Source organism: Phascolarctos cinereus, unplaced genomic scaffold, assembly GCF_003287225.1.
Source record: "Phascolarctos cinereus isolate Bilbo 61053 unplaced genomic scaffold, phaCin_HiC Scaffold_1;HRSCAF=81, whole genome shotgun sequence".
NCBI lineage: Eukaryota > Metazoa > Chordata > Mammalia > Diprotodontia > Phascolarctidae > Phascolarctos > Phascolarctos cinereus.
Genome location: NW_027555514.1, coordinates 60644131 through 60670039, shown reverse-complemented (window position 1 = coordinate 60670039; position 25909 = coordinate 60644131). Strand labels below are relative to the sequence as shown.

The following is a 25909-nucleotide window of genomic DNA, read 5'->3' as shown; positions in this document are numbered from 1 at the left end:
TGTGTGTGTGTGTGTGTGTGTGTGTGTGTGTGTGTGTGTGTGTGTGTGTCTTATTCCCATAAGTGGATACGTGCCAATTCTTTTGTACATAGACTCAAAAGCAATCATTTGTAATTTAAATTAGAAAGCCACAGCCAATTTGCCAGCCGGTCCCCAGGACTAGTTACTTTAATATTGTCTGAGATGCAACTCCCTGGCCTTAATCTGATATTTGACTTAAAAAGAAAAAATTCCTTTCAAATCCTTTCTGTACCCATGATACCAATTGAGGTCCATGCATCTCTGGTGCAAAAATATAAGAGGATGGATGGATGGGATGGATGGATGGATGGATAGAGGTTGTAACCTTTGTTCTACTTCCCCACCAGTAACAAAGTCACTGCTCTTCCCATACATGCACATGCCATCCAATAAAATGTAAGTTCCTTGTGGGCACAGATGGTTTCATTTTTTGACTTCACATCTACAGCCAGCCATGATGCCAAGCACATAGCAAGCACTTAATAAATGTATGTTAATTGGGCAATTAAGTGATCTCTTTCTGTAGTAAAAATAAGTATTATTTTGTAATGTTCTTACACACTGTTGGGTTTTTTGACCCACTCCCACTCCTTTTCCTTTTGTGTATTGTCCTCCTCTCACACTCCCTGATAAATAGGCCCAGGAGAAGAGAGGTTGGCATACTCTTTTCTTTTCATGCCACCATTACTCATATCAATGACTATGCTCCTTTAAAGTTCACTCCATCCTACTTCTGTCCTAGTTGTTGTCATCCATGGACCTCCATGTCACACTCTCTTTCTTCCACAGTAAGGTCAGTACTGGGCACACAGTCTTTTTCTCTACTCTAAACTCTGTCCCCTCAAATACGCTAGCCTGCCTTCCAAATTCCTCAGCCTCAAGTCCCAAGACTTCTATCTTCAGTCTATTTTAACCAGTCACAGCAGTGGTGATACTTGAGCTCCCCCCACCCCACTTCCAGTATTTACTCATATGAATTTGCTTGAGATGCTCTAATTTCTAGTAAAGGATCTAGCAAAGGAGAATACTTCAGCATTCTGGTTGTGACATGCTGAATTTCAACTAAGAATGTGACTCCAGATCAAGGTGTCACTGTCTGAAAACTTCCCACAACTTCTGACCTCACACAAGAGCTCTGCCAGGAGTCAGGAGAACAACTTGCCTCCCACACCTCTGATCAAGTCTGCATTACTGGGTTCATGCCTTCCATTAATACCCACATTTCCTGCCTGTATCAGCACTTCCCACTGGTCTAGAAACTCTGCTAATGAGCCACATTGTCCCTTTGGCTGAGTCTTTCTGGGCTTAGATGAAGAGGATTAATTATGTTACCCAGGATTGTTTCCTTCAACTTTCAGACTAGGGGAATGGGACGATGGTGAGTGGCAGTAAAGAGAACCAAGTCTTCCCCGGGCGCCATGCTGGGAAGAGAAATCATTTCAGTCCTTTATTAACTAAGGTATTAAAATTTTAGAATGGTTGGCACCATCGTAACCCAGCATATGGTTACAAAAGTCAAGAACAATTAAATAGATTTTTATAGAGATCAAACAAATTGAAGCCATTGATAATTGGATTAGAGAAAGTGGTGGAGAGAGGAGGAAACAAGCATTTATTAATCACCTACTGTGTGCCAGGCACTGTACTAATAGGCACTTTACAAATATATCATATGAGGTAATACAGATTATGACACTTCCTTTTACTTCTAGGTTATCTGTATACATTCAGACTGGTTTACAATAAACTCACTAGATTCATTCAGACTAATTTACAATCAACTGATATACAAAAACTCAGCTATTCATTAATTCATTCATTTAATAAACATGAATTCAGTCTCCATTACATGCCAGACACTGTGCTCGGGGCTGAGAACACAAAGACAAAAGCAAACTGCCTGCCTTCAAGTAGCTTGAATTCTTCTGGGGCAATATAACACATACACAGAGAAGTAAATTAAAATGCAAACAAAGTAAATACAAAGTAATTTTTTTTAGCCACCTGAGAACATCAGGACAGGCTGCATGTAGAGCTTCCAAGGGCAGGGGGAGGTGGTTTAGAGAGGGTAGAATGCATTCCAAGCATGGAGGGTAAGCCTGTATAAAGGCACGTAGAGAGAAAATGATATACCCTGTCTAAGGAACAGCAAGTAGTTCCAGTTTGGCTGGAAGTGAAGGGTCAGTAATGTCTGGTCAGCCCAGACAGGTGGGGCTGGAGCCAGAGAGTGAACAGCTTTTAATACTGAACTGAGAAGTTTGTATTTGATGTTTCAAATGATAGGGAACCACTGGGGCTTCTCGAGTGCTGGAGTGGCACGGGCAGATTTGGGTGTTAGGAATATTAGTTTGCTAGCAATGTGGAGAAGGATTGGAGAATGGAGATATGCACCAGGAAGGCTGATTAGGAAGCTAATGCAATTGCTAGAGAAAAGTGGTGATTAAGGCCTGAACTGAGGTGGAGGTTTTGGATATAAACAAGAGAACAAGAGATATGGTGGAGGAAGAATTTACAACAGGCAACCATTTGGTTATTGGGAGAGCAGAAGAGAGGAGGAAGGGTCAAAGATAATTCTGAGTTTGCAAACATAGATGTCTTCAACAGATATAGGAAAGACTGAAAGAGGAGAGAATTTTGGGGAAAAGATAAGTTCTCTTTTGGTCATATTGAATTTGACATTTACTTGAAAATGTCCAACAAGTAGATAGTTAATAATGTGAGACTAAAGTGCAGAACAGAGACTAGGACTGGATATATAGATCTGAGAGATATCTGCATAGAGGTGATCCCATGGTTGCTGATGAGGAAGAAGGACAGACGGACAGACCCAGGCAGAACCTTGGAAAGGAGGGACATGAATGATGATCCAGCCAAGAAGAATGAGTAGCAGCCAGAAATGTAAGAGAAGAAACAGAACTCATTATTATAAAAACCTAGGAAAAAGAAAGTATATAGGAGTAAAGAGTGCTAAATAGTGTCAAATGCTTCAAAGAGGTCAAGAAGGGCAAAAACTGAGAAAAGACCAACCATATCTGACATTTAAGAGATCACTGGTAACCTTGTAAAGAGCAGCTTCAGTCGAAAAATGTGAAGCCAGAATATAAGGGAATCAGGGGAGAAAGTGAAGACAAGAAATGGATATGAGTTTACATGGCTTTTTTATGGCTGAGAAAGGGACTAGAGATATAGGAAGATAGCATGGAGGATTTTTTTTTAAGGTTGGGGAAAACTCAGATATTTGTTAGCAGTAGAGAAAGAGCCAACACAGAGAGAGGGGCTTAAACTAAATGATTCTGGGAGCAAACTGCCAGAGGAGATGGCAGGGAATAGGATCAATGACATAAAGTGGAGGTGTTAGGGAAGAGAAAGGCCACCTTTCCATCAGAAATTGGAACAAAGGAGGAGAAGATGAAAGATGCTGTAAAAAAGTTGTGAGATACAGAATAGGGGAAAAGTGAGATCTCAGTATTAATGACCTCTAAGTATGAGAGGTCACCTGCTGAGAGGGAAGTGTGAAGAGATAGTGTGGTAAGCTGGAGGAGAGAAGAAAGGTTTGGAACAATCATTGTAGGAGATGCAATAAGACCCAATGATGGAAGACTAAATGGATTGTCTTGTGTTGTAAGGGTCCAGCAGAGACCAGATAACAAATTTACAGCATGGTTGTGTAACTTCTTCCAAAACCACTCAACAACATGTGAGCAAAGGTGGAGAGGTTGAATGGTGCTCGTGTGGGTGGGGTAGTATTCCAAAATTTGGGTTTGGTAAAGGATAAATGATTATAAATTAAAGGGTAAGGATTTCAATACAGAGGACAGTGTACAGACTGTTTAACTACAGTCTCAAGATTGGGAAGGAAAGGGGTAGCTAGGTGATGTAGTAGATGGAGCACTGGCCCTGAAGTCAAGAGGACCTCACTTCAAATCCAACCTCAGACCAAGCATTTGACACTTACTAGCTGTGTGATCCTGGGCAAGTCACTTAATCTCAATTGCCTAAAACTAACAAACAAACAAACAAACAAAAAAGATTGGGAAGGAAGGAAAATTAATTAAGCCACGATATAGGATAAGGGCAATGGCCTGGTAAAACACTGAGAGATAGAGATACTGGAAGTTGTTGTGAGGACAAAGAATAAGTATAGGAGGAGTAAAGCACAGGGAAAGAAAGAAGGAATTTTAGAGTTCTTGCTCATAGAAGTGGTGATGGTGAGATCTGGGGGAGATGGGGAGATGGCCTTCCACGTGGGTGGTAGAGGTTTGTAGCAGAGGTAGAGGGCCTGGCAGTTTAAGAGACTGATGAACCAGAAGGTCAGAATGTTTGAGACAACATTGAAAAGTATATGGAAGTACCCAAGGATGAGGGCAGTGTTTGGAGGGGAGAGGAAGACTATGGGCCAGATACTAAATTCCCTGAAAATGGAAGGAGAATGATTTGGTGGCAGAGGTGATTGCCATCAGGATTTGGAGAGGGTCATCTATCTGGATCAAGAGCATTTCAAAGGAAAAACCGTAACTAAGTGTACATAGCAGAGAGATGATGCGCAAGTGGCAGTGGGGAACGAATAGGCCTACACCTCTTCCAGAGATAGCGAGAGAAGGTCCATCTAGTACTGAAGGAGCTCAACAAGGATTGCAGTCTCCTTTGGAGGTGGGGTGGGACCTGGGGGGAGGGGGGACTGGAAGGGGGCAGGAAAGTCTGATTGCTAGAAGATGGCGGAGAGAGCAGGAGGAAAAGAGGAAAGGAAATGGAAATAGCACGGTCTTTGGAGTCAGAGGACTTGGGTTAATCTAATTCTGATACAGTTTAGCTTTAGTTGAAGTAACCCTAAGCTCTCTGGGCCTCAGTCTCTCATCTGCAAAATGTTGGGGTTGGCCTCTGATGCTCCTGGCTGCTCTAGCTCTATGATACTGTTTGTTTAAAATACTAGCACAAGGGATCCTGAAAGGTGTAACCTAAGGAGAAGCCAGAGCTGGCTAGGGACCAGTGAGGGACAGGACTGTGGTGGACGGTGATTAGAAAACCGGGCTTGATATCAGGAGAAGGGGGATGGTTTTCTTTTAGGCACACCACTTCCATTTTCCTGGTTTCAGGAGAAAAAGAGGTAGGTGTTTACTAGCCATGTTTACCTATGGAATATGATGATGAGAAACAAAGAAACAAATAAAAAACCGCAACAACAACAACAACAAACCCCAAAGGGTTTTGAGCAGCTGAAACGGATACTGCAAACTCCACATACTTTCATTTATAGGTTAAAAAAAAAAATCTGTCGGTAAGCCTTCCCTCAGAACATATTCAGTTTTACTTTGTGCATAATTCTAATAAGTCAGGTCATTGGTTTCCTAAGCCCTAACAAATCAGAAGCAGAAAATGAGAAGGGGAGAGTGGTTGCTACAGGCAGACTCTCTGACCAGATTGAGGAATTGTAGCAAAGAGGGAGGCAGAAAACTTGGGCTTACAAACAGCACAGAAACAAAAAAAACATACAGGAAGATCAGACAATCGAGTTACAGCACGGCTCAATAGTCAATGTTCCCAATGATGATGGCAGCAAGCCAGAAGAGGTGCTTCGTACTATATTTAAGGTCACAGATAATTATATTTCCATTCACAATAATTATCATGTAAAAAGGAAACAAACTGTGATGCTTAAGTTTATTTGGAAAATGAGGCAACCGAGAAAGAAGTCAGGGCTTTGTTATTGTCATTGTTCTTACTCCAACTACTCTATTTACCTAGGTTTACCCTTACTAATGCTGTCTCTAAAACTAACTTCTAGATAACATGGCCATTTTTTAAAAACTTCCTACCAAAGTCCTATTCCAGTGTTTTATGGCAAGGTGGTAACTCTGTGCTCTGAATAGGTTGGAATTTAATCTTTTAAAAATCACAGTAGAAAAGTATTTTAAAAAATTAAAATAGCATTTCTTCTCTGTTTTTGATTACATTATTCATTTTTTGTTGTTGTTGTTCAGTTGTTTCAGTCATGTTTGAATCTTCACGACCCCATGTGGAGTTTTCTTGGTAAAGACACTGGAGTGGTTTGCCATTTCCTTCTTCAGCTCACTTGACATATCAGGAAATTGAGGCAAACAGGATGAAGTGACTTGCCCAGGGTCACACAGTAAGTGTCTGAGGCCACATTTGAACTCAGGAAGCTAAGTCTATCCATTATGCCATCTAGCTGTCCCCACATTATTCATATCACATTAGATTTATGTTACAGGATGAATTTATGAATTAACCATTCTAAAGGGCTTGTTAGGAGGCCTTTATATATTAATGACTAAATATTTTTGTTTTTATAACTCTTGTTGAATCTACCTTATAACATAAAATTTAGCAAAATTGTAGCTAAATTTAGTTTTTTCCTGATAACCTTTTTAAATCAATTCAAGTGACATAATTTATATAAATTTTTGTTGCAGTGTTAGAATTTTGACTAAGGTTAAATAGTTTAGAAGGTGAGGAGAAATAGCAGCTATATAGCTAACCCATCTCCTTTACCCAAGGAAGAAACATGGGGAATCAGAAAGAATAATGGATAACGAGTTAAAATGAATAGTAGCAATGAGGAATACGAAAGAGCAAAACCTGATCCAACAGATGAGAAATTTGTGTTATAGTACACTACCTTATTTATTTTCATAAGTGTTTAAATATGAAAGAAAAGTCAAACAATATTTTTATTTTATGCTCAATGATCATAAAACATTTTTTAAAAGATTATACAAATGACAGAATCTTCAAAATGAGTAGGCCTAAGCTGAACGGAAAAACTAAAAGGAGAATTGTTATTTCAAGAATTAGCCCATGGTGGGGCAGCTGAGTGGCGCAGTAGATAGAGCTCTGGCCTTGGAGTCAGGAGGATCTGAGTTCAAATGTGACCTCAGACATTTGACACTTACTAGCCTTGTGACCCTGGGCAAGTCACTTAACCCCAAATGCCTCATCAAAAAAAAAAAAGAATTAGCCCACTTTTCTATGAATTTCTTTAAATCTTTATAAAGATAAAATCCAGGACAGCTTTTATCACGTAAGGATCTTTATTCCAGATCCCTTAGAAAAGTCAGATAACTTTTTAGTACCTCTGGTACCCATTTGCACCAATGTGATTATCTTGAACTTTTAGTAAATTTGTTGTTTTAAAACAACTATTTACTATGACACAGTATTCTGGAAGTTTTGCATGCCCCTGTGGAATAATGAATATTAACTTGAGAAATTACTAAACGTGTCAAGGATTATTAATAGGACTGTCATTTTTCTTTCATGGTATATATTTTTGCCATGTTAAATTTTGTTATTCCATTTAGCTATTACAAAATCTTTGTCTAGGAGAAATGGAAAGACAAAAAGACTGGGGAAAGGGAAGGAAAAAGTGAGTAAGAAAAAGAGAGCTGGTATGTGTTTGAGGGGCATGTTTTCTAAGTTATAAAAGCATTGATTTTAGTAATGCTATCACTAAAAAAAATATTTTTGTAAAAAAATGGCAGTTCTGGTGCCAAATAGATAAATTATTATATTCTTCAAGAATTTCCTGAAAACAACTTGTATAGTGTTTTATAGAACAACCTTGGTATCCAGATATTGATTCCTTGAATAAGCACTGGCATTTTTCTATAAGACATTCTTTTAACATTTTTATTTCTTTCTAGTTTTTCAGGATTATTTCAAAAAATCTTTATTTTTGTTTGTCCTCTAACTGGAATTTAACATTTTGCCTGAAATAAATGATCTTCACAAATTCAACAAACCCGAAAACAGGGATTTCACAGTGCCACCAGAAAATTTTGGGGTTTTTTTTTTTATGATTCAGTATGCTTTTATAGGTGATCTGGAGGGACTGGTCTACAACAGACCACCTGAGAAGATTAGGAAAATTACTTTGAAATGAAAAGATGGTCATTGGGACAGCCCGCAGTGCTGAACAGCCATGTGACAAAAAAGGGCACGAGATCTTTAGACTTACTTTGCGTTAACTTGATTTGCTGTAGTCAGGTTAGCCAGTGCGAGAGAGGCCGCTTCTCTTATATCATCATTTTCACTTCTCAGCAACTGAACTATCTGCGGGATCCCTTTAAAAATATAGATCAAAAATGTGACTAAGTAAATTATAAGACACTGGAGAAGGAGCAAACCTATCCAGTATCTTTACCAGGAAGACCCTAGAAGGCGGTCACAGAGAGTCGGAAACAACTGAAAACAACTGAACAAGTGTCAGTGTAGGATATCATATTTCACATTACCTTGAGTATTAAAAAACTCTTTGCTGGCCAAACTCTCAGACATCGCTGAAATCACTTCGGCAGCTGCAACTTTCGTCCCATCGTTTTCGGCTCCCAAAAGGGTTATGAGACATTTCTCCACCTCTTGTTCGTGCAGAATTTTTCTATTTTCAGCTTTTTGTAAAGAAAAAGAAAATTACTTTTTAAAAACTGCTGCAAGGGAGCAAGGAGCACGCTGTTAATGGGGTTTGAGCACAAACACCAAAGTAAGTTCTTCAAGAAATGTGAGAATGTTACTTTCAACTTTAGTGATAAAGAGGCTAAAGGACAGAGAACTTCTACCTATTTAGCCTTTAAGCCAATGAACTTATTCACACTGCACAGTGTTTGCGAATATGATCTTTTCTAATGCTGTCATCATGGAAATTATCCTTTAATAAAGAGGCTAGCAGGCCACTAATTATAGAGGGATGCTGGTCAATGTTAAAAAAACAAAAACAAAAAACTGCCTCTCTGAAAAACTGCATGTGTGACACACTTTCACGTTTAATCCGCATCATTGACATTTCTCCATTCCTTTCTTAAGTGTAAACCATCAACAAAACAAGAAATCGAACTCTGATTTGTACTATACACCAATTTTCTTTTCTTTTTTATACAGAACATTTTAATTTTATATATTTATTTATTTTTGATTTTTATTTTTAGGCAATTGGGGTTAAGTGACTTGCCCAGGGTCACACAGCTAGTAAGTGTCAAGGGTTTGGTCTGAGGTCCGATTGGAACTCAGGTCCTCCTGACTTCAGGGCCGGTGCTCTATCCACTGCGCCACCTAGCTGCAGCTGTAGACCAATTTTCAAGGGTGTAAATGCTCACACTGAAAACTGAATGATAGATTTCTTTGATCAGGTGTGAGTTAACTGCAGTACACCCTCAATAACTTGATGGTTATTTAAAGTGTACTTGGGGGCAAGGGAGGGAGTCCAGATCTGTGGTTTCATCAATCTAGGAAATTCCTGGTAAGGAAAGTCTTCCCCACCTTCCCCAGCTGCAGATGACAGTATGGCAACACTGTAATACACGGTCTTAGAGAATTGCCTGGGGGGTACCAAGAGGTTAAATGACCTGCCCAGAGTCACACAATATACATCAGAGGCAGGACTTCGGAACCCAAGCGTTCCTGATTTCAAGATCAGTCCTGTATTCATTACACATGATTTTTATTGCTTTCTGTCCTTGGTTCTCGAAGAGGACCATGACATCAGGGAGGTGATGGCATGACATGCAAGTGAGTTGGATTTAAGGGAGGAAGGGCTGTGTGAAGTCATCATCCTCAGTTTCTCTTTTGGAACCAGAACTATTGGAGATGGCCCAGGATGCAGTGGGGGACCTTGGCTTTTTCGAGCTAAGGTCTTTAACAGGTCTCAGTTTGACTGAAACAGCATCCATTCAGTGATTAAGACTTAATAAAAGTGAAGCAAAGAAGAGCCTCTTTAAAAAAAAATACACTTGGGAGGGGAAGACCCTCAGGGTTTCTGGCCAAAAAGGAAACAATTATTGTTTATATTCATTCTGAGAAAGAAGTAAAAGATCAGACCAACCTAAGAAAAATGATATTGGATGTTGAGGGTTTTCATTAAACTTAACATGACAAAATAGGTCTTTTATTTTTATACATGCATACCTCACAGACCAATTATTTCTTCAGCTTGGGCACTCCCACAATTAATACATTCCTGAGTAGATAGTTTTCATTACTGACTATGATAGAATATTTCATCACTATGTATTAAACCCGCGTGATTGGTCTCTTTGGACTCAGCGAGACTGGACCTCAGACCATTGACACATAGTCCATGCTCTTGGGTTTTCCCAGCTCGGTGAGCCCTACCACCTCTAATACTCTACTGGCATGATTTTGGAGATCCCAGGGTCATGTTCGGATTGGGTGAGAACAGGAAGTTAGTGGAGGGCAGAGTCTGAAATCATTGTTTATAATGATAAATGGGAATTAAAATAACAAAAGCATTCATAAACCACAGCTTTACTTGAATAAATATAAAGGCCTGTGTGTATATCTATGTATGTGACATACATGCAGATATGAATATATATGTGTATGTACATATGAACAAGCACTTATTAAAGGCCTGCTATATGCTATATACTGCATTAGATGCTAGGGATAAAAATATATAGGATAAAAATCTTTTTTTTTTCTCAAGGAGTGTGTATATGTATATATCTACATATAATCTGTCTATACACCCATGCATATATATCCATACATCTATACACATATATGTATATATGTATGTGTGTATATAGAGGGAGACTATGGATTGTCATACTCTTCTAACCTAGTAACACAAAACCAGAATGAAAAATATAAGGATGTTTTCACCTAAACATCAGGTACTTTCCTTTTTCTATCTTGGCCTTTGGATTTGACTGGATTTTTTATAAATAAAAATAAAATTAGTAAATAAACATGATAAAGTCATTTCATCAACTTGAAGTAGAAAATTGTTGAATGCCACAATAACTATTTTTATCTTCTGCAGCTAATTCTAAGTAATTCAATTCCTATCTTATCAAAAGCATGTGCTGGGCAAAAAATTGTAGATCAGATTATGCCCTAGAGAGGGTACAGGAGACTGGTTTGACAAGTAACGGAGTTTACAATTGGTCTGTTTCTTGCCAATTTAGTTAATTATTCTTTGTAAAGTTTGGTCATGGGTCTAGATTCTTTACAAATTAACTTTTAATAAAATAAATTTATATCATAAGGGCAGGATGGCTAATTATGCTTAATAATAAACCACTATATAAAAGACTGATTTTACAGATTCAAAAAACTTAACAATTCATGATAAGAATTACATGAAGAAATAAATTTAATTTAAAAAGTATGCATTTCCCTTTAATTCAAAACTACTATTCAAGATGTTTTCTGAAATTATTGGCAACTAAATATTATTTTTAGTTACCAAATGCTTTCCCCTCCCTTTTACAGTGATCTGCTATTCACATGCAACAATGAATCATCTTTCTAACAGACAGTTACTATCTTTGACCCTTCACTTATCTGAACATATTGACCTGGAAAGAGTAGATGTAATATGGTCAGTGCAGTCTTCTGTTCAAGAACTTTAAGCCATTAATTAATGAACTGTGTTTCACCATTCTATCCTTTTAAATCTTTTAACCTCTTAATTTAAAACTGAACTCAATCTGTCCATAAACATGTTTAGTTTAAAAAGAAATCTATATTTAAACATTTGACTCTTTGATATATTCACTTCCAAAATATAACTTTAGGAAGATTCCATCTAACCATAATATTTGAAAATTTAATACAGTTTGATCCAAATAGCTATGTTCACAACGTACTTCATGATATATGGAGCTTTCTTTTTCAAATCCAGCTTTCTAAATAGACATCACCAATGTCACTTTTTTTTAAAATGGCACCTTAACATCCATTGTCAAGAGAGCTAATTTAGGAAACTGGCTTTATAGTAGGTAACTGTTACACCTCGAAATAGTACATATATAATTATTGGAGAAGTAAAAAAAAAATCATTTAAATCAATATCGCAGGTAATTAGTTTCCCAACCCTGCTGGGAATGTTCTAAAAATCCAGCTGTGTTCACCAAACCTCAAAAGTGCAGACTGCTGTGTGGTTATAACAGATTTGAAAGATGAAAACAACCTATCAGCTCAGTACTTTGTTGAATTCCTACACCAAGTGAAGCATTTACATTTTAATTACAGAAAACAGTGAAGATGTATATGTGAGGTAAGCTGTTAGTACAGTAATGAACCTTAAAACAGTGATTTTTAGTGCCACTTAAAAAAAGAAAAGATACAGAATTTTGTCGTCACAAAAACTCACGTTCATACTAATTTTCTTTCTCGATCTAAGGAGTTGCTCTTCTGTCACCTTCATCCCTAATGCCAAGTTAATGCGAGTCCATAAACCTCGCTGGGAGCAGTGTAATGAACTCTTTCATCCTCCTGGTGTCAGGTCAAAGGCTGAGCAATCTTGGTTTTACACACGGTTAAGGATATGTAACTTCTTCACTCACTCAGCTGAATTTCCTGTTTTATAGCCACTATTAAAAAAAAATGTTTCACATATGGTTCTTGGCATTGGGGATCAGAGGAGGGAGCAGCAGTGGTGATTTCACCAGCATGGGCAATCCCCAGCGTGGAGACTCCTTGCAAAGATTTGCTATTCATCTGTACTTTGTAATGAGGGCATGTAGTGCATTCAGATAGCATATAATTGCATCTGCATAGTAACCGTACACAGTAGATGCAGAAGGGCAGCTAGGTGGCGCCATAGTGCACAGAGTCGTGAAGACTCATTGCTGAATTCCAATCTGGCCTCAGACATTTACTAGCTGCGTGACCCTGGGCCAGTCACTCAACCTCATCCAGGTCTAGTTTCCTTATCGGTAAAATGGGGGAAATTTACCTCATCTACTTTTGTTGTTGTTGTTGAAGTGAGGTTATAAACTCAAGTGTTCTTGACTACACATCCAAGGCTCTAGCCCTACACCACCTAGCTGCCTAACTTTTAGAGACAGATTGCCAAGATCTATGTACTGGACATTTTCTAGGGTTTAAGGTAGGGACACATACATACATACATACATACATACAAAAATGGTAAATGTTTTTGTATTTCTGGTACTATTTCTTATTGATGTTTTTCGGGTGTGATTTGACTTTCGAGTTTGTCATGTTAGGACTTGTGGGGGCAGGACTAGCTAATCAAGCAACATGCATTTATTAAATGCCTACTGTGTACTAGGCACTGTGCTAGTGCCAGGGATATGGGGGCAAAAATGAAGCTGTCCCTGACTTCAAGTGGCTTACCTGGGGAGTTTAGGGAGGGGAGAACAAAGCACACACCTATAAATAAATGCAAAGTAAATACAAAGGAAGAGCGACAGATTTTGGGAGAGAGAGTTACTAGTTTCTGAAGGGATCAGGAAAGGCCTCATGTAGGAAGTGGCATTTGAGCTGAACTTTGGAAAATATCTAGGAGCTCTAGGGGGTAATAGTGGGGAGTGGATTGGAGGCCCAGCGGGCATCCATTCCAGAGGTCAGGAGACAAGAGATGGAGTGCTGTGTTTAAGGAACAACCAGCAGGCCAGTTTGTCTGTAACACGAAGTAAGAGTAAATAAGGAGTAATGTGTAATCTTTCTGCAGAGGTGGGCTTTAAGGATTTTAAATGCCAAACTGAGGAGTTTTTATTTTATCATGGAGGCAACAGAGAAACACTGAAACTTTTTGAGAATGGGCAGATCTGTGCTTCAGGAATAACTATTTGACAGCTGAGTGGAAGGTAAATTAAGAGAGGGGAAAAGGAAGGAAGGAAGAGAGAGAGGGAGGGAGGGAAGGAGGAAGGAAGCATTTATTGTATGCTTACTATGCCCCAGGCACAGTGCAGTCTTTACAAGTGAAAAGGAAGGAAGGAAGAGAGAGAGGGAGGGAGGGAAGGAGGAAGGAAGCATTTATTGTATGCTTACTATGCCCCAGGCACAGTGCAGTCTTTACAAGTGTCTCATTTGATGCTCACAACAACCAAAGTAGGTTCTATTATTATGCACATTTTATAACTGAAAGAACTTCAACTCTGCCTTAGCAGAGAGAGGTTAAGTTCACACAGCTTGTAAAGTGTCTGAGGTGAGATTTGAACTGGGGTCTTCCTGACTTGAGGCCCAGTTCTTTACCCACTGAGCCACCTAGCTGATCTTAGGGAGAGTAATTAGGAGGCACAGCAGGAAAATTGGAGTTTAGGTAAAGTGATGGAAAAGGAAGACAAAGGGTTAAAACTAGATGTTCACTTAATAGAGGGAAGATCAGGTGGGCATAAAAGTCAAGGTAGGAAAACTGAATCCCGAGTCCTAGAGCCCTATCGAGACAGGAGTATACATAGGTCTAGGAAGGCAAGCAGAGTCCAGGGTCTACCAAGGCATGCAGTAAAAATTAGTTCAACAGGACAGGCATTAAACAAGAAGGTTGTGACCTCTGATTCTATAGCATAGGGCAGAGGCTTTTTGTATTCTCCACCGCATCCTACCCCCTGTTTTTCTATTTCCTGGATATGGGTTGCTTTTAGCTTTCAGCTTTGAACATGACTATGAAAAGATTAGAAGACTAGAGATGAAAACTCAGATAGGGGAGATTAGGAATCCCTCACAGTTCCTCAGGGTGGTTAAGAAAGGATAACACAGGGTTATCCTCACACTTTTGGGGAGTCTTGTTGGCATAGGGATTTGTAAGACATGGGAGTCTGTGGAAACATGCCCTCTCCGGTGCTTACTGGACTGATAAACATCACTAATTAGGGCATTTCAATGAAAGGCAGTGCCACCCTCAGGCAGTCATAGCTGATGGTGCTCAGCTAGAAGTATCACCTGGGCCTAGTTCACAATATATCCTTATTTTTGTTGTCCCCTGACCAAAGATATATTAAGTGCAGGGGATACAAATACAAGTAAAAAAGAAAAACAGTTGGGGCAGCTAGGTGGTACAGTGGATATAGAGCACCGGCCCTGGAGTCAGGAGGACCTGAGTTCAAATCTAGTCTCACACACATAACACTTACTAGCTGTGTGACCCTGGGCAAGTCACTTAAGCCACTGCCTAGAGTAAAAAGAAAAAAGAAAAACAGTTCCTGCCCTCTAGGTGCTTCCAGTCTAACGGGGGAAGACAATGTACAAAAGGGGCCTGAAAAGGGAAGGGGAGGAGGGGCATAGGGGCAGAATTTTGAAATCCAGAAAGTCTGGAATAGGCTTCAGGAGGCCCTGAAGGCAGACTGTCTTGGACCGCTTCACAAAATGGAGCTTCCAAGAGGCACTCACCAACATAAGAAGGGGAGGTAGGTCTTGTGAAGGGATATTCCATGGTGAGGAGGCAGCAGAGGTGGCTGGATGTCCCAGAAAGCTGTCTCAGATGCTGAGGGATGAGAGTGCGGTAAAGGCACCATTTTGAATTGCAAAATGTCTAGAATGGAACTGGGAGGGGGAAAACATAGTGCCTAGCACACAGTAGGTTCTTACCTGCTTGCTTGGTGCCTGTGATTAAGGAGCACAGCTAGAATTTTGTGAGATATTTGGTTATTCTCATAGGACATTGAAAGCTCCCATACCAATACGGAACATTAGGCAGAAAAAGAAGGCCTCAGTCGGAGTACCTGGGTGAATTCAGGCATGTCAAAGCTATTTGGGGCTGGAAAAAGGCATCCTTAAAAGGGATTTTGAAGCACAGGTTGAGTACTTCGAGATCGTTTAGCTGAGCCACCTGACCCTAAAAGGGAGACAGATAACCTGCTCTATCCGGCAGACATGGTCACTGAGAGGGAAGACAGCACTGTCAATCGAAGGGTGAAACCCGATCCAGAGGACTGCAGGGAGAAGGCCTCCATGGAGAGGCAGGATTGGGGGCCCATGCCACCACCAGCAGCAATCCCAGTGCTGGCAGTTTAGGGTGGAACATGGCCTGTGCTTTGAGAGAGGTGATGGACTAGAGATGCAGAATGAGACATGTGCTGGAAGACAGGGCCACTCTGGCAATATCTTCTGTTTGTTTTGCTACACATATTTGTTATAAGGGGAGTAGTGGTGGTGCTAAGTTAGCAAGTAATGATAGATATGAAAAAAAGCATCAGTAAAACATTTTTAAGTCAGAAAAAAGTACAGAAGGAAACACAAATAGAACAATTCTGTAACTATATTTTAAACTTTAATAGTTACGTATTCGTTTTAAAAATCACATGGAGTAGCCAGGTGGCGCAGTGGATAGAGCACCGGCCCTGGAGTCAGGAGGACCTGAGTTCAAATTCAGCCTCAGACACATAATACTTGCTAGCTGCATGACCCTGGGCAAGTCATGTAACCCCACTGCCTAGCCAAAAAAATTTTTAAAAATCATACACAGTGCTCCTACTTGTTTGTTACATTGAAATGTTTGTTAATGATTGTTAAATTCACATTAAAAGAAAAAGAAAATTTTAAAGGGGAAAAAAGCAGCAAGAGAAATGTCTCCGAAGTGGTCAGATTGAGGCTTCACCTGCCCCAGTATGGGTCCATATTTCTGATATGGAGCATCTGGCCTAGTGTTGTAGGCTGTCCTACCTTCCCTGGATGAGGGTTCTGGACGGTGCCCCTTCTCTAGACCAGGTTCAGAGAGGGTGAAGCTAAGATGCCCCCATGATTGATCCATAAATACTGGATCCTAGTTCTAAAGTCACTGGAAGAAAAGGTCACTGGTGTGCAAAATCAGGTTAGGAGTGGGAAAAAGCAGATCCACGCTTCTCAGCCCTGAGGAAGGGGACAGAGGGGGGATTACACCTGAAAGTGAGAAGACTAACAAAGCTTGGCAAAAATGAGGTTCTAGGAAGCAGGGGAAGGGATACTTTGGGAAATGTAGGTGACATGAAAATAAATTATAACAATAAAAACTAAAGAAAAAAGGAATGTGTATGAGAGGGAGAGGGAAGCCTTTGCTGGTGTGTCAAGGCAAGTGAGATGCTTATAAGCTGTGCGCACACTTATCTTTGGTCGGGGGACAACAAAAATAAGGATATATTGTGAACTAGGCCCTAGTATTCCCCTTCCTCCCTCGGTGTTACACCAGAAAAATGTCAGTGACGAATTGATCAAATTTGACTTCATAGTGAGTCATTCTGACTGAATTGTTGGGAATTTTCTAAACTATTCCTAGGTTTTTTTGGGGAAGATGATTCTTGTGGTGCTTTGGGGAGGGAGTTGAGTGGAGGGGTCTTGTGTTTGACCCACAACACAGGGCATGGATAACTACAAATGACAGTAGCAATGGTAAGATTTGAACTGAGGGCATCCTGCTACAAATCTAATGATCTTTCTCCTATACCATGCCACCTGTATCTTCCTCTTCTGTGAGTTTCTATGCTTTGTCCATAATCAGAGGTTTTAGTTAATGGCCCAAGACAGGGTTGTCTGGCTTACACAGAGCAGAGCTTGAGCTGAAGAGGGATTTCTTATGGATGCTGAGCCCTCCACATGCTCCTGTTTGTAGATGGCTGTGGTGGTAGCCTTGACACATGGCAGCGACTCTTAGAAAAGATCCATAATTATTCAGAGTTTGGTCTGACCATCTACCCAAGAGAAGACAAGTGGTCTTCTAACCCTCAGAGCTCATCCATCAGGATATCTAACTGGGATGGACAGTTAAAATGGACAGCAAGTTAGACCCAAAATTAATCAGAAGGAGAAGAGCAGGCTGGAAATTCCAAGGCTCCTTTCATGAACCCAAACAAGGGCCTATATTGTTAATACTAATATCCTACCCAGCATTCCAAATCACGGTACACTATAGCAGAGGAGGAATTTAAAATGAATATCATACAGAGGACAACGGATGGGGTATATAATGAATGGGAGCAGGCTTACCACATAATAAGGAATTTTGATGAAATGGAATAAAGGGTGTCATCGGGGAAACGCAGGAAAAAAAGAATGGGCTGGTCATCCATCAAGAGCAAGGGACAACGTACTGACAGTCTATCAGCTCCACTGATATCCTCAAAATGTCCAGCTAAATCAATGGAAGGCTCTCAGCATTATTGAATAGAACTCCTGCAATGAACATATGGGAGGATATGGACATGGGCAGGAATGGTTGGGTCATGATCCCTAGAGGGAAAATCCAAATGGAGATCAAGGATTCGAGTCTGGTCTCCATAATTGGTGAAATTCCTTTAGTGACTTCCAAGTGCTATGATGGACACTGGTCAATAGCTTTGAGGAGTAGCTCATCCTCACGGCTAACGGGCACCCCACTGGAGGTCCAATATATCATCCTGCAGCATATATTTAAACACACTATACAGCTGAAGAAATTCCTTTTATCAGAGTTTCAGGCATCATCTTAATTATCAGTTCCACACTCACTAGGGTGGGTCTGAGGTTCACACAAAGATACGATAGGAGCTATAAATGGTAGTTCTGAAGCTCCCCTAGATCTGAATGCATCTCAGCGACCATGACCACAAGTGCTACGGTTAATGTTGGGTATGCACAAGGGCAGCCATCACATACTCTAGAATATTTAGAGAAGTCTCTGGAACCCCACTGTAGGTCCTTCCACAAGCTTTTAATAATAATAATAACCATAGGCATTAATGTAGCATTTTAAAATTTGTTATGGGCTTTACAAAAGGATGATGAGGTATGTGTAACTTAGAGGTACTACTGGTCCATCTTATAGATTGGAGAAATTATGTGGCTTGTCCATGATCATACAGCAAGGAAGAACAGAGGATTTGAACCCAGGTCTACACAACTCCAAATCTATCACTCTATCCATTATGTCAAACTGGCATCATTAACCTGGCTCATATTTCCTTTTGTGTGACCTTGGAAGCAGGGATCTAAACAGAACAGACTGTTCCATAGTGTTCCGGGTCCAGGTGTTTTCAGCATAGGCAAGAAGTCCTTAGTATGATGTCATCCTGCATATGCTTTCGGCAGTCATTGCTAAGATAGCTTCACTTGCACCTGCTGTTCAGCCTCTGCACCATGCATCTGGACTGTATGTGGTCCCAGTGGAGTTTCTTCTTACATGCCCCTTCTGTTAGCTGACTGATATGGCCTTGCATGTCCCATGGGGGCATAGGCAAGGGACAAAACAAGGTCGTGTTCAGGTAATCTGTATCTTAGCAAAGGAGGCAAGCAATGATCATGAGGCACAGTGGTCATTAAAAAGAGAGCTTGACTTGTTCTACTGGGAGTGTCTTGCTTCACACCTTTAGTGGTAGGCCTCCTTTCGTGCTGGGGACAAAAGGAAGAAGAGGTGTGTGGTTACACCCAATGTGGGCTCAGAGAGGGGGGCATTTGGGTAGGTGAAGGTGACAGCTGACATTAACTGATGATGTCATGAAGCTTTTCCAAGTTCCTTGCAAAAACATTAAGGCAATAGTATGGTGGAGATAAGTGATACGTTTTTGCCACTTGGGCATATTTATTATGCCAAAAAGCATGGAAGGCAAAAAGAAATACACTGCAAAATAGGATAGGGCATCAGAGATCCTAGATCTTTCTGGGTTATTTTCTGTTGAAAATGAATATCTCTGGGCCCATAGGTATTCATTAACTATGGCCAAAAAGTTGTCCTGGGTAGATATACATAATACTAAATCTATAGGGAGAGGGACTGTCCCTGTGATTTGAATAACACAGAGGACCTCCTCATCCCCTCCCAATGAAGGATCTTCCCCTATTAATAACAGGTCAGCCCTTTCTGTAGTCTTGGAAAGTTGCTTAGAGTAAGAAAGAGTAACTGACTTGTCCAGAGTCACATAGCCAAGATGTGTCAGAGGCAGGACTTGAATCCAGAGCCTTTTACCTCTATTCACTATGTGGAACGTCTTCTCTAGTCTATATTGAAAATAATTTAGAAAAAATAAAATAATGTAACTTTTTTTGATGATAACTTCAGAGGCTCATTACCTGACAAGGGATAGGAGACCAGTTAGAGGCAGTACGGCGGACAAAGGGCTAGACACTCCTGCCTTAAACACTAACTAGGTTTTTGACTCCTCCACTGTAACATCAGAGTTATCTCACAAGTTGTGAGGTTCTACCGCGAATAAGTGTAACATGTTAGCTATGATCATTAACCAGGACTTGTCTGACAATGGAAGTTGTTTGACTTTGAAGGGTGAGCATGTAGGCATGTGGGTGACATGTGGGAGCAACGCACTTGGTCACTATGAGCTGAGGGCACTTGTTTTGTCTAATGGAGTGGAGATGACACTTCTGTGGGGGGAGGATAGGACGCGTGGGCTTCTGCAGGGGCAGACTGGGCTGGGAAACCGAGCCATGGAGTAGGAAGGCAGCAGCCGTGGCCGTCAGCCCTTCCCCTCACAGGTTTTCTGTAGCAGCCTATAAAAGCTGAACTTGCCCAGATTTCTGGTGACATAGGGTATGTGTGACCTAGTACAACAATTCTTATAGCACATTTGTTGTTGTTTGCCTGTTCAGTTGTATCCAACTCTTTGTGACCCTGTGGGCACCAATACCGTCCATGGGATTTTCTTAGCAAAGATACGGGAGTGGTTTGCCATTTCCTTCTCCAGTGGATTCAGAGGTTAAATGACTTGCCCAGGGTCACACAGCTACTAAGTGTCCGAGGCCGACTTTGAACTCAGGTCTTCCTGATTCCAGCCCTACTACCCTATCCATTTGAGTCCACATCACAATTACATAAACACTTTCAGGTTAATAACTACTTTCCTCACAATGATCTTGTGAGGTAAAGAGTGTAAATATCGTCATCTTTTTGACTCAGATTTAGGGCCCATCTAGGGTCATACACCCAGTATCAAGGTCATTACTTGAACACAGGTCTTCTGACTCTAAGACCAGTGTTCTTTCTGTTACACCAGGCTCTATGTAGACTAAGTATAAACCAACTTTTACCATACAAAGAAAACCTTAACTTGAGAAGCAGCATGGTGCATGGTGTACTGAAGAGAAGGCAAAAGACATGGATTCTAATCCCACCTCAGACTCTTACTGCTTGGGTGTTTGTGGGCAAAATTACTTAACCTCGTCATGCCTCAGTCGTCTGATTTATCAAATGGAGATAACACCCTACCGACGTTACAAGGTTGTTAGGAGATGCACTACTAAGTGTGAGGACAAAGACAAGGCTGGTTTGTCTGGAAGTAAAACCTTAACACACCACGCAAGTGATTTGCTGTTCTTATTGTTTGTTATTATTGATTTCAAATTCTTTCTCTGGGTGTAGACTTCTCAGCATAATTCTTCATACTTTCCACAGGTATAATTTCTAACTGTCAGTGAAATTCTGCTTGTTGAACTAGGGCAGGGAAGGTCTCTAGTGTGGATTAAGAAGGAAATGATTCCTTTATTATATATGTTGAGAATGTAACTCACCTAAAATAGTCAGGCTGTCATTCTTGGAAAGAGGAGTGATACAGGAGGGGGAAAAACTTGTATCATATATTGTGTTAAATAAAATACTCCCCAATAGATATAAATTAAAATTGCAATTTCATCTTTGGTTCTGTTGACACAAACAAACCTCTCCAGTTTTGCAGATTTATGTTAGCAGAACTCATCACTGAAATGAAAACCTTATTATGTATAGTTATGAATATAGAATTTTTCATATCCTGTTACATGGCACTACTAGACTTTAGATCACAACTTGAAAAATTACTGTATAGATACCATTCCTAGCACAGACTTATTTAAACAGTAGCTTTCACGATCACAAATAATGTACATATTCTGTATAATCCTGAAATCCACAGCAAATAAGAGAAAGTAAAATAAAAATCCCTGTAGAGAATGAGTAATTATAAAAAGATAAGAACATGACTAAATTACATTGGGGGTTATTAGTCTGTAGGGTACCCTATTGTCTTATGCCACTGACAAAGGAATCTCTGTGCTACCTGGCTAGACAGACCCTGTGCTGCCTTAAGTGAAAGGATTAGCTGCTTGGACAGTCGGCTGGTTAGTATCTGAAAGCAGACAGAGATTGTAATACGGAGCCCACTGAGCAAAATTAAAATGTCGAAGGAAATATGTAGATTTTGCCTTTAAAATTATACATACGATCATAAGCTGCTCTAGCGATTGCTTTAGTTGCATTCTTCTGAATATCAGGAAATGTGGTGTTTTCTGCAAATGCCAGGAGTTTCTTAAGACCTCCTGCCTGCTGAATCAGTTGCATGGTATCCACATCCTCAAGACAATTGGCTAACACAGCAAGAGCTTCTATGTGGAGGTCATTAAATTCCTAACAAGAAAGACAAACAAGATTTTAGCGTGTTTATCTTATTTTGTCCAATCTTTCACGTAAAGCGCGACTAAAATCATCATATACATTTGCAGTGGCAGAGGCGGGAGGAGAGTGTGGAGGTCCATGTATTGTCAAGCTTAACTTCTTTCTCTTTCCATTTGCTCCTTGCCTTCTGCCCACCTACCACAATCGTAATGGCAGCGTTCGAGATCTAGCCAGGATCCAGCGGGTTCGATGGGATGCTAGGTCTCTACAACTTCATCTAAGTAATGACTAAAATAAAATCTCTTGTAAGCTTCCCAGAAATTACGAATTGGCTGTAAGGCATTATTTGGCCCCATTTACAGGGGCGGATGAGTTCCTCTTTTAAAATTTGTGGTTTTAGAACATTGCCTGGAGCATGTGGAAATGAGATGACTCATCCTGGGTGATAGGGCCAGTAGATGTCAGAGGCAAGGCTTGACTGCAAAGCCAGCCTCTCTGAAATTTGTATTAATTGACGTAGAATCTGTTGACATAGAATCTGTAAATAATCTTAAGGTTTTTTAAAAAAAATTCTTATTGCTAGAGAAATATCTGTAAAGCCTGTCAGACAAGGTAGCCTGGCATAGTGGGCAGAAAGCCAACCTCAGAGTTAAGAAGAACCAGTTTTCAGTCATGTGCCTGACACACGCTGGCTCTGTGACCCTGAGCACATCATTTGATTTCTCAGCGCCCAGCGCAACATTTGAGGACTACAAGTTGTAAAATTGTTATCCGTCTACCAGTAGGAAGGATTTCCTCACTCTGAATTGCCTACAGCTGTGAAAAAGCAAGTCGAGACCAAACAACAATAATTATAATTTCTGAAAAGAAATGTATATTTATATTGGGTGCCTTTCTGGAGCTTAGAAGTTGCAGTAAGAGCAGACTTGGAATGGTACAAAACTGAGCAATGAAAGCGCTACCTGAATATAGAAAAATCAATGTTTGGTATTTAAGACATGACATAGAAAAATGATTTTTTTATGCCTCCACTTATTTGGTCAGCATAACATATTCACAGCCTCAGACAAATGATAGAGTAAGGTGATTTAACTGGTATTATGTGATATGTGAACTGCATAGGCAGAATTATAATTACTGATTCTCTGTGTTGTCTTCCAACCACTAGGTCATGCTGCTTCTCCATTTAGAATTTAAGGTTAAATTAAAAAAACAACTTTCCAAATTATGCTTAAAACCGACAACAGCAAAATGACAATATCAGTCTTATAAATGTATACTACACTTTATCACAAGTATAAAATAACATTATCAAACATAAAATGAAGATAAATAAGGCATTAGTTAGCTATTATAAATGATTAGCCCAAAGACAAACATTACAATCAATGGTGACTCTTTTCTGAAAGGAGAACCCCCTTCTAAAATACACTCTTTCCTCCTGACCTTAAATAAGACAATTTCTGATACTAGATTGATGTTTAATTCACCAAACTTGTTTAAATTGCTTAGTAAATCTCAAATGCAAAATTGTACATTTTCAATAGCTCCTGTATTTGTTCTAACTTTCTCCTTAGAAAGCATTGAATTGAATTCAGAAGCTGCATTAATTCTTTCAAATATCCTTCCTTTTTTTCTTGCCCTGGTGGATTCCCACTCCCCACATAGACTGTTCCAAGCCTCCTTCTCTTTTCTCAAACTTCCCACACCTTCTCCTCCACCTTGGCTCTCAGCTGAGGGCCTTGCCTTATAATGGGCTGAGAAAACACATGCCAATCACTATAATGAAACAGGTCCTGCTTCTTTCCTTCTCTACTCAAAATCCCTTGACATGATTTGTTATTCTCTCTGCATTTAAAGAAAAGGTGACTCCTTCGCACCAAGGCCAACCCCTCAATATACCCTTGATCCCAACTCCTCCCATCTTGTCTAGCAGATTGTCCCCATGATAACCCCCCCTCTCTCCAATCTGACATGTCTCCCCATCTATTGGCTTTTTCCTTGCTGCCTACAAACACACTCAAGTCCACATCATCCTGGAAAAATCCCTCACTAGCCCATGCCATCAACTCAAGCTAACCACCCAAAGCTCTTCTCCCTTTTAGAATTCTAAAGCTTTCTAGGCCCTTTGCCTTCACTGCCTCTCCTCTTTGCCTTCTGGCTTCTGACCTCATCACTCAACTGAAACCTCTCTCTAAAGGTACTAGTGCGCTCCTGTTTGCTGATCTGATGGCCTTTTCTCAATCCTTTCTGCAGCATTTGATTCTAAAGGTCTACCACTTCTCATGACAATCCGTCCTCCCTGGATTTTCAGAACATGGTTTTCTTGGTTCCCCTCTAACCTGCCTGACCATTGTATTTGTCAGTTCATCTTTCACATCATGCTCCGTAATTGTGGATGTATCCTAAGGCTTCATCCTGGGTGCTCTCACCTCCTCAACTTCCACTGGTTTAATCATCATCTTTATAGAGATGGCTCTCACATTTGTATATCCAGCCAAAGTCTCTCATCTGAGCTCCACTTGTACATCTTTAATTACTTATTAGATACTTCAAACTGGATTTCCCACAGGCATCTCAAACTCCACACGGCCATAACCCATTCACTTTCCCCACAATTATACCTCTCTTCCAATTTCACTTTTGCTACCAAAGGCACCACCATTGTTGCAGTGTCCCAAGCTTGCAGCCTTGACATTTATCCACAAGTCCTGAGTCTCCTTCACCCCATGCATCTACACAATCACCAGCAAGAACTCTCATCCCTGCCACTTTCCTCATGCGGCCAGCCCCGCGTTCCAGACACTTATCACCTCTTGTCTCTAGTATTGCATTAGAGCCTCCTGGGCTCGTGTCTTCTCTCACCAATCTCTCCTTCACACAACTACCAAAGTGAATCCTCTAAAATTCAGATCTGACCGTGTTATTAACCCTTACTCAATAGCCTCTAAAGACCTCTCAGAGCAAAAGCTTTTAAAGCCATTCATAATCTGCCTCCAGCTCGCCTTTCACATTTACACACTTACCATCCAGCCAAACTGGCCTGTTCTCTATGTTCCTCATCTCTCACCTCCGGGCTTTTGCATTACCACTTCAGTTAGGGCTGTGATGGCCAAATGGAGGTCATATTTGGCTGACTCAATCCAAAGGCAAACATTGAGAAAATTTAGCTCTGTGGGGCAGCTAGGTGGCACAGTGGATAGAGTGCCGGCCCTGGAGTCAGGAGGATCTGAGTTCAGATCTGGTCTCAGAGCAGAGACTTGACATTTACTAGCTGTGTGACCCTGGGCAAGTCACTTTAATCCCAATTGCCTCACACAAAAAAAGAAAGAAAAAAGAAAAAAATTAGCTCTAATTTTCCCTCATCTTTTTGTCATTAACTGCATTTTTCTCTCTGATCTACCACTTAAGAAATTAATAGAATGGTTATCATGCCTAATTCTATGTCTTACAGGAATTCTGCGACAGAACTTGGATACCAATGTGAAATTTTTGATCATATAAGACATTTCCTATTAGTTGTCAACTTGGTTTAGCATGGAAACTGATCTGAAGCTTACCTGACTCTCAAGTCTATTTGAAAGTTGATTGAAAGTAACATGAAAATATAATCTTGGGGTATTTAAATATTAATTTAATTTAATAAAAACAGATATATTTGCCCATTAACAATCCATATCTTTTGTAGGTTTTTCCTCTCTCACAAATGTTTTGGAGTAAAATTTTGCTCTAAATCACAAGCCAAAGCATAATTAAAACTTTTTTTAAAAAAAAAAGGCATGTGTCTAATTTTCTATAACTTGAATTGACATTGAGCTTTTTCATTATTTAAATCTT

The 25909-nt window shown here is 40.2% G+C and overlaps 1 protein-coding gene across 7 annotated transcripts in view; it reads right to left on the bottom strand.

The window, feature by feature from the left end:
• The window catches only part of ARMC3 (armadillo repeat containing 3), a 159335-nt gene that overhangs the window by 63787 nt on the left and 69639 nt on the right, over positions 1 to 25909 (bottom strand). For 6 of the 7 annotated variants that reach the window (XR_013485710.1, XM_020978261.2, XM_020978264.2 and 3 more), the window contains 3 exons: positions 21901 to 22084; positions 8274 to 8426; positions 7997 to 8102 (listed from right to left, as the gene is read on the bottom strand). Coding sequence is in view for 6 of the 7 variants with exons in the window: in XM_020978261.2 (XP_020833920.2) it covers positions 7997 to 8102; positions 8274 to 8426; positions 21901 to 22084 (443 nt within the window). In the remaining variant the exon portion in view is untranslated. Of the gene's footprint in view, positions 1 to 7996; positions 8103 to 8273; positions 8427 to 21900; positions 22085 to 22171; positions 22391 to 25909 lie in introns of those variants that run through there. The other variant, XM_020978265.2, reaches the window with a different exon arrangement.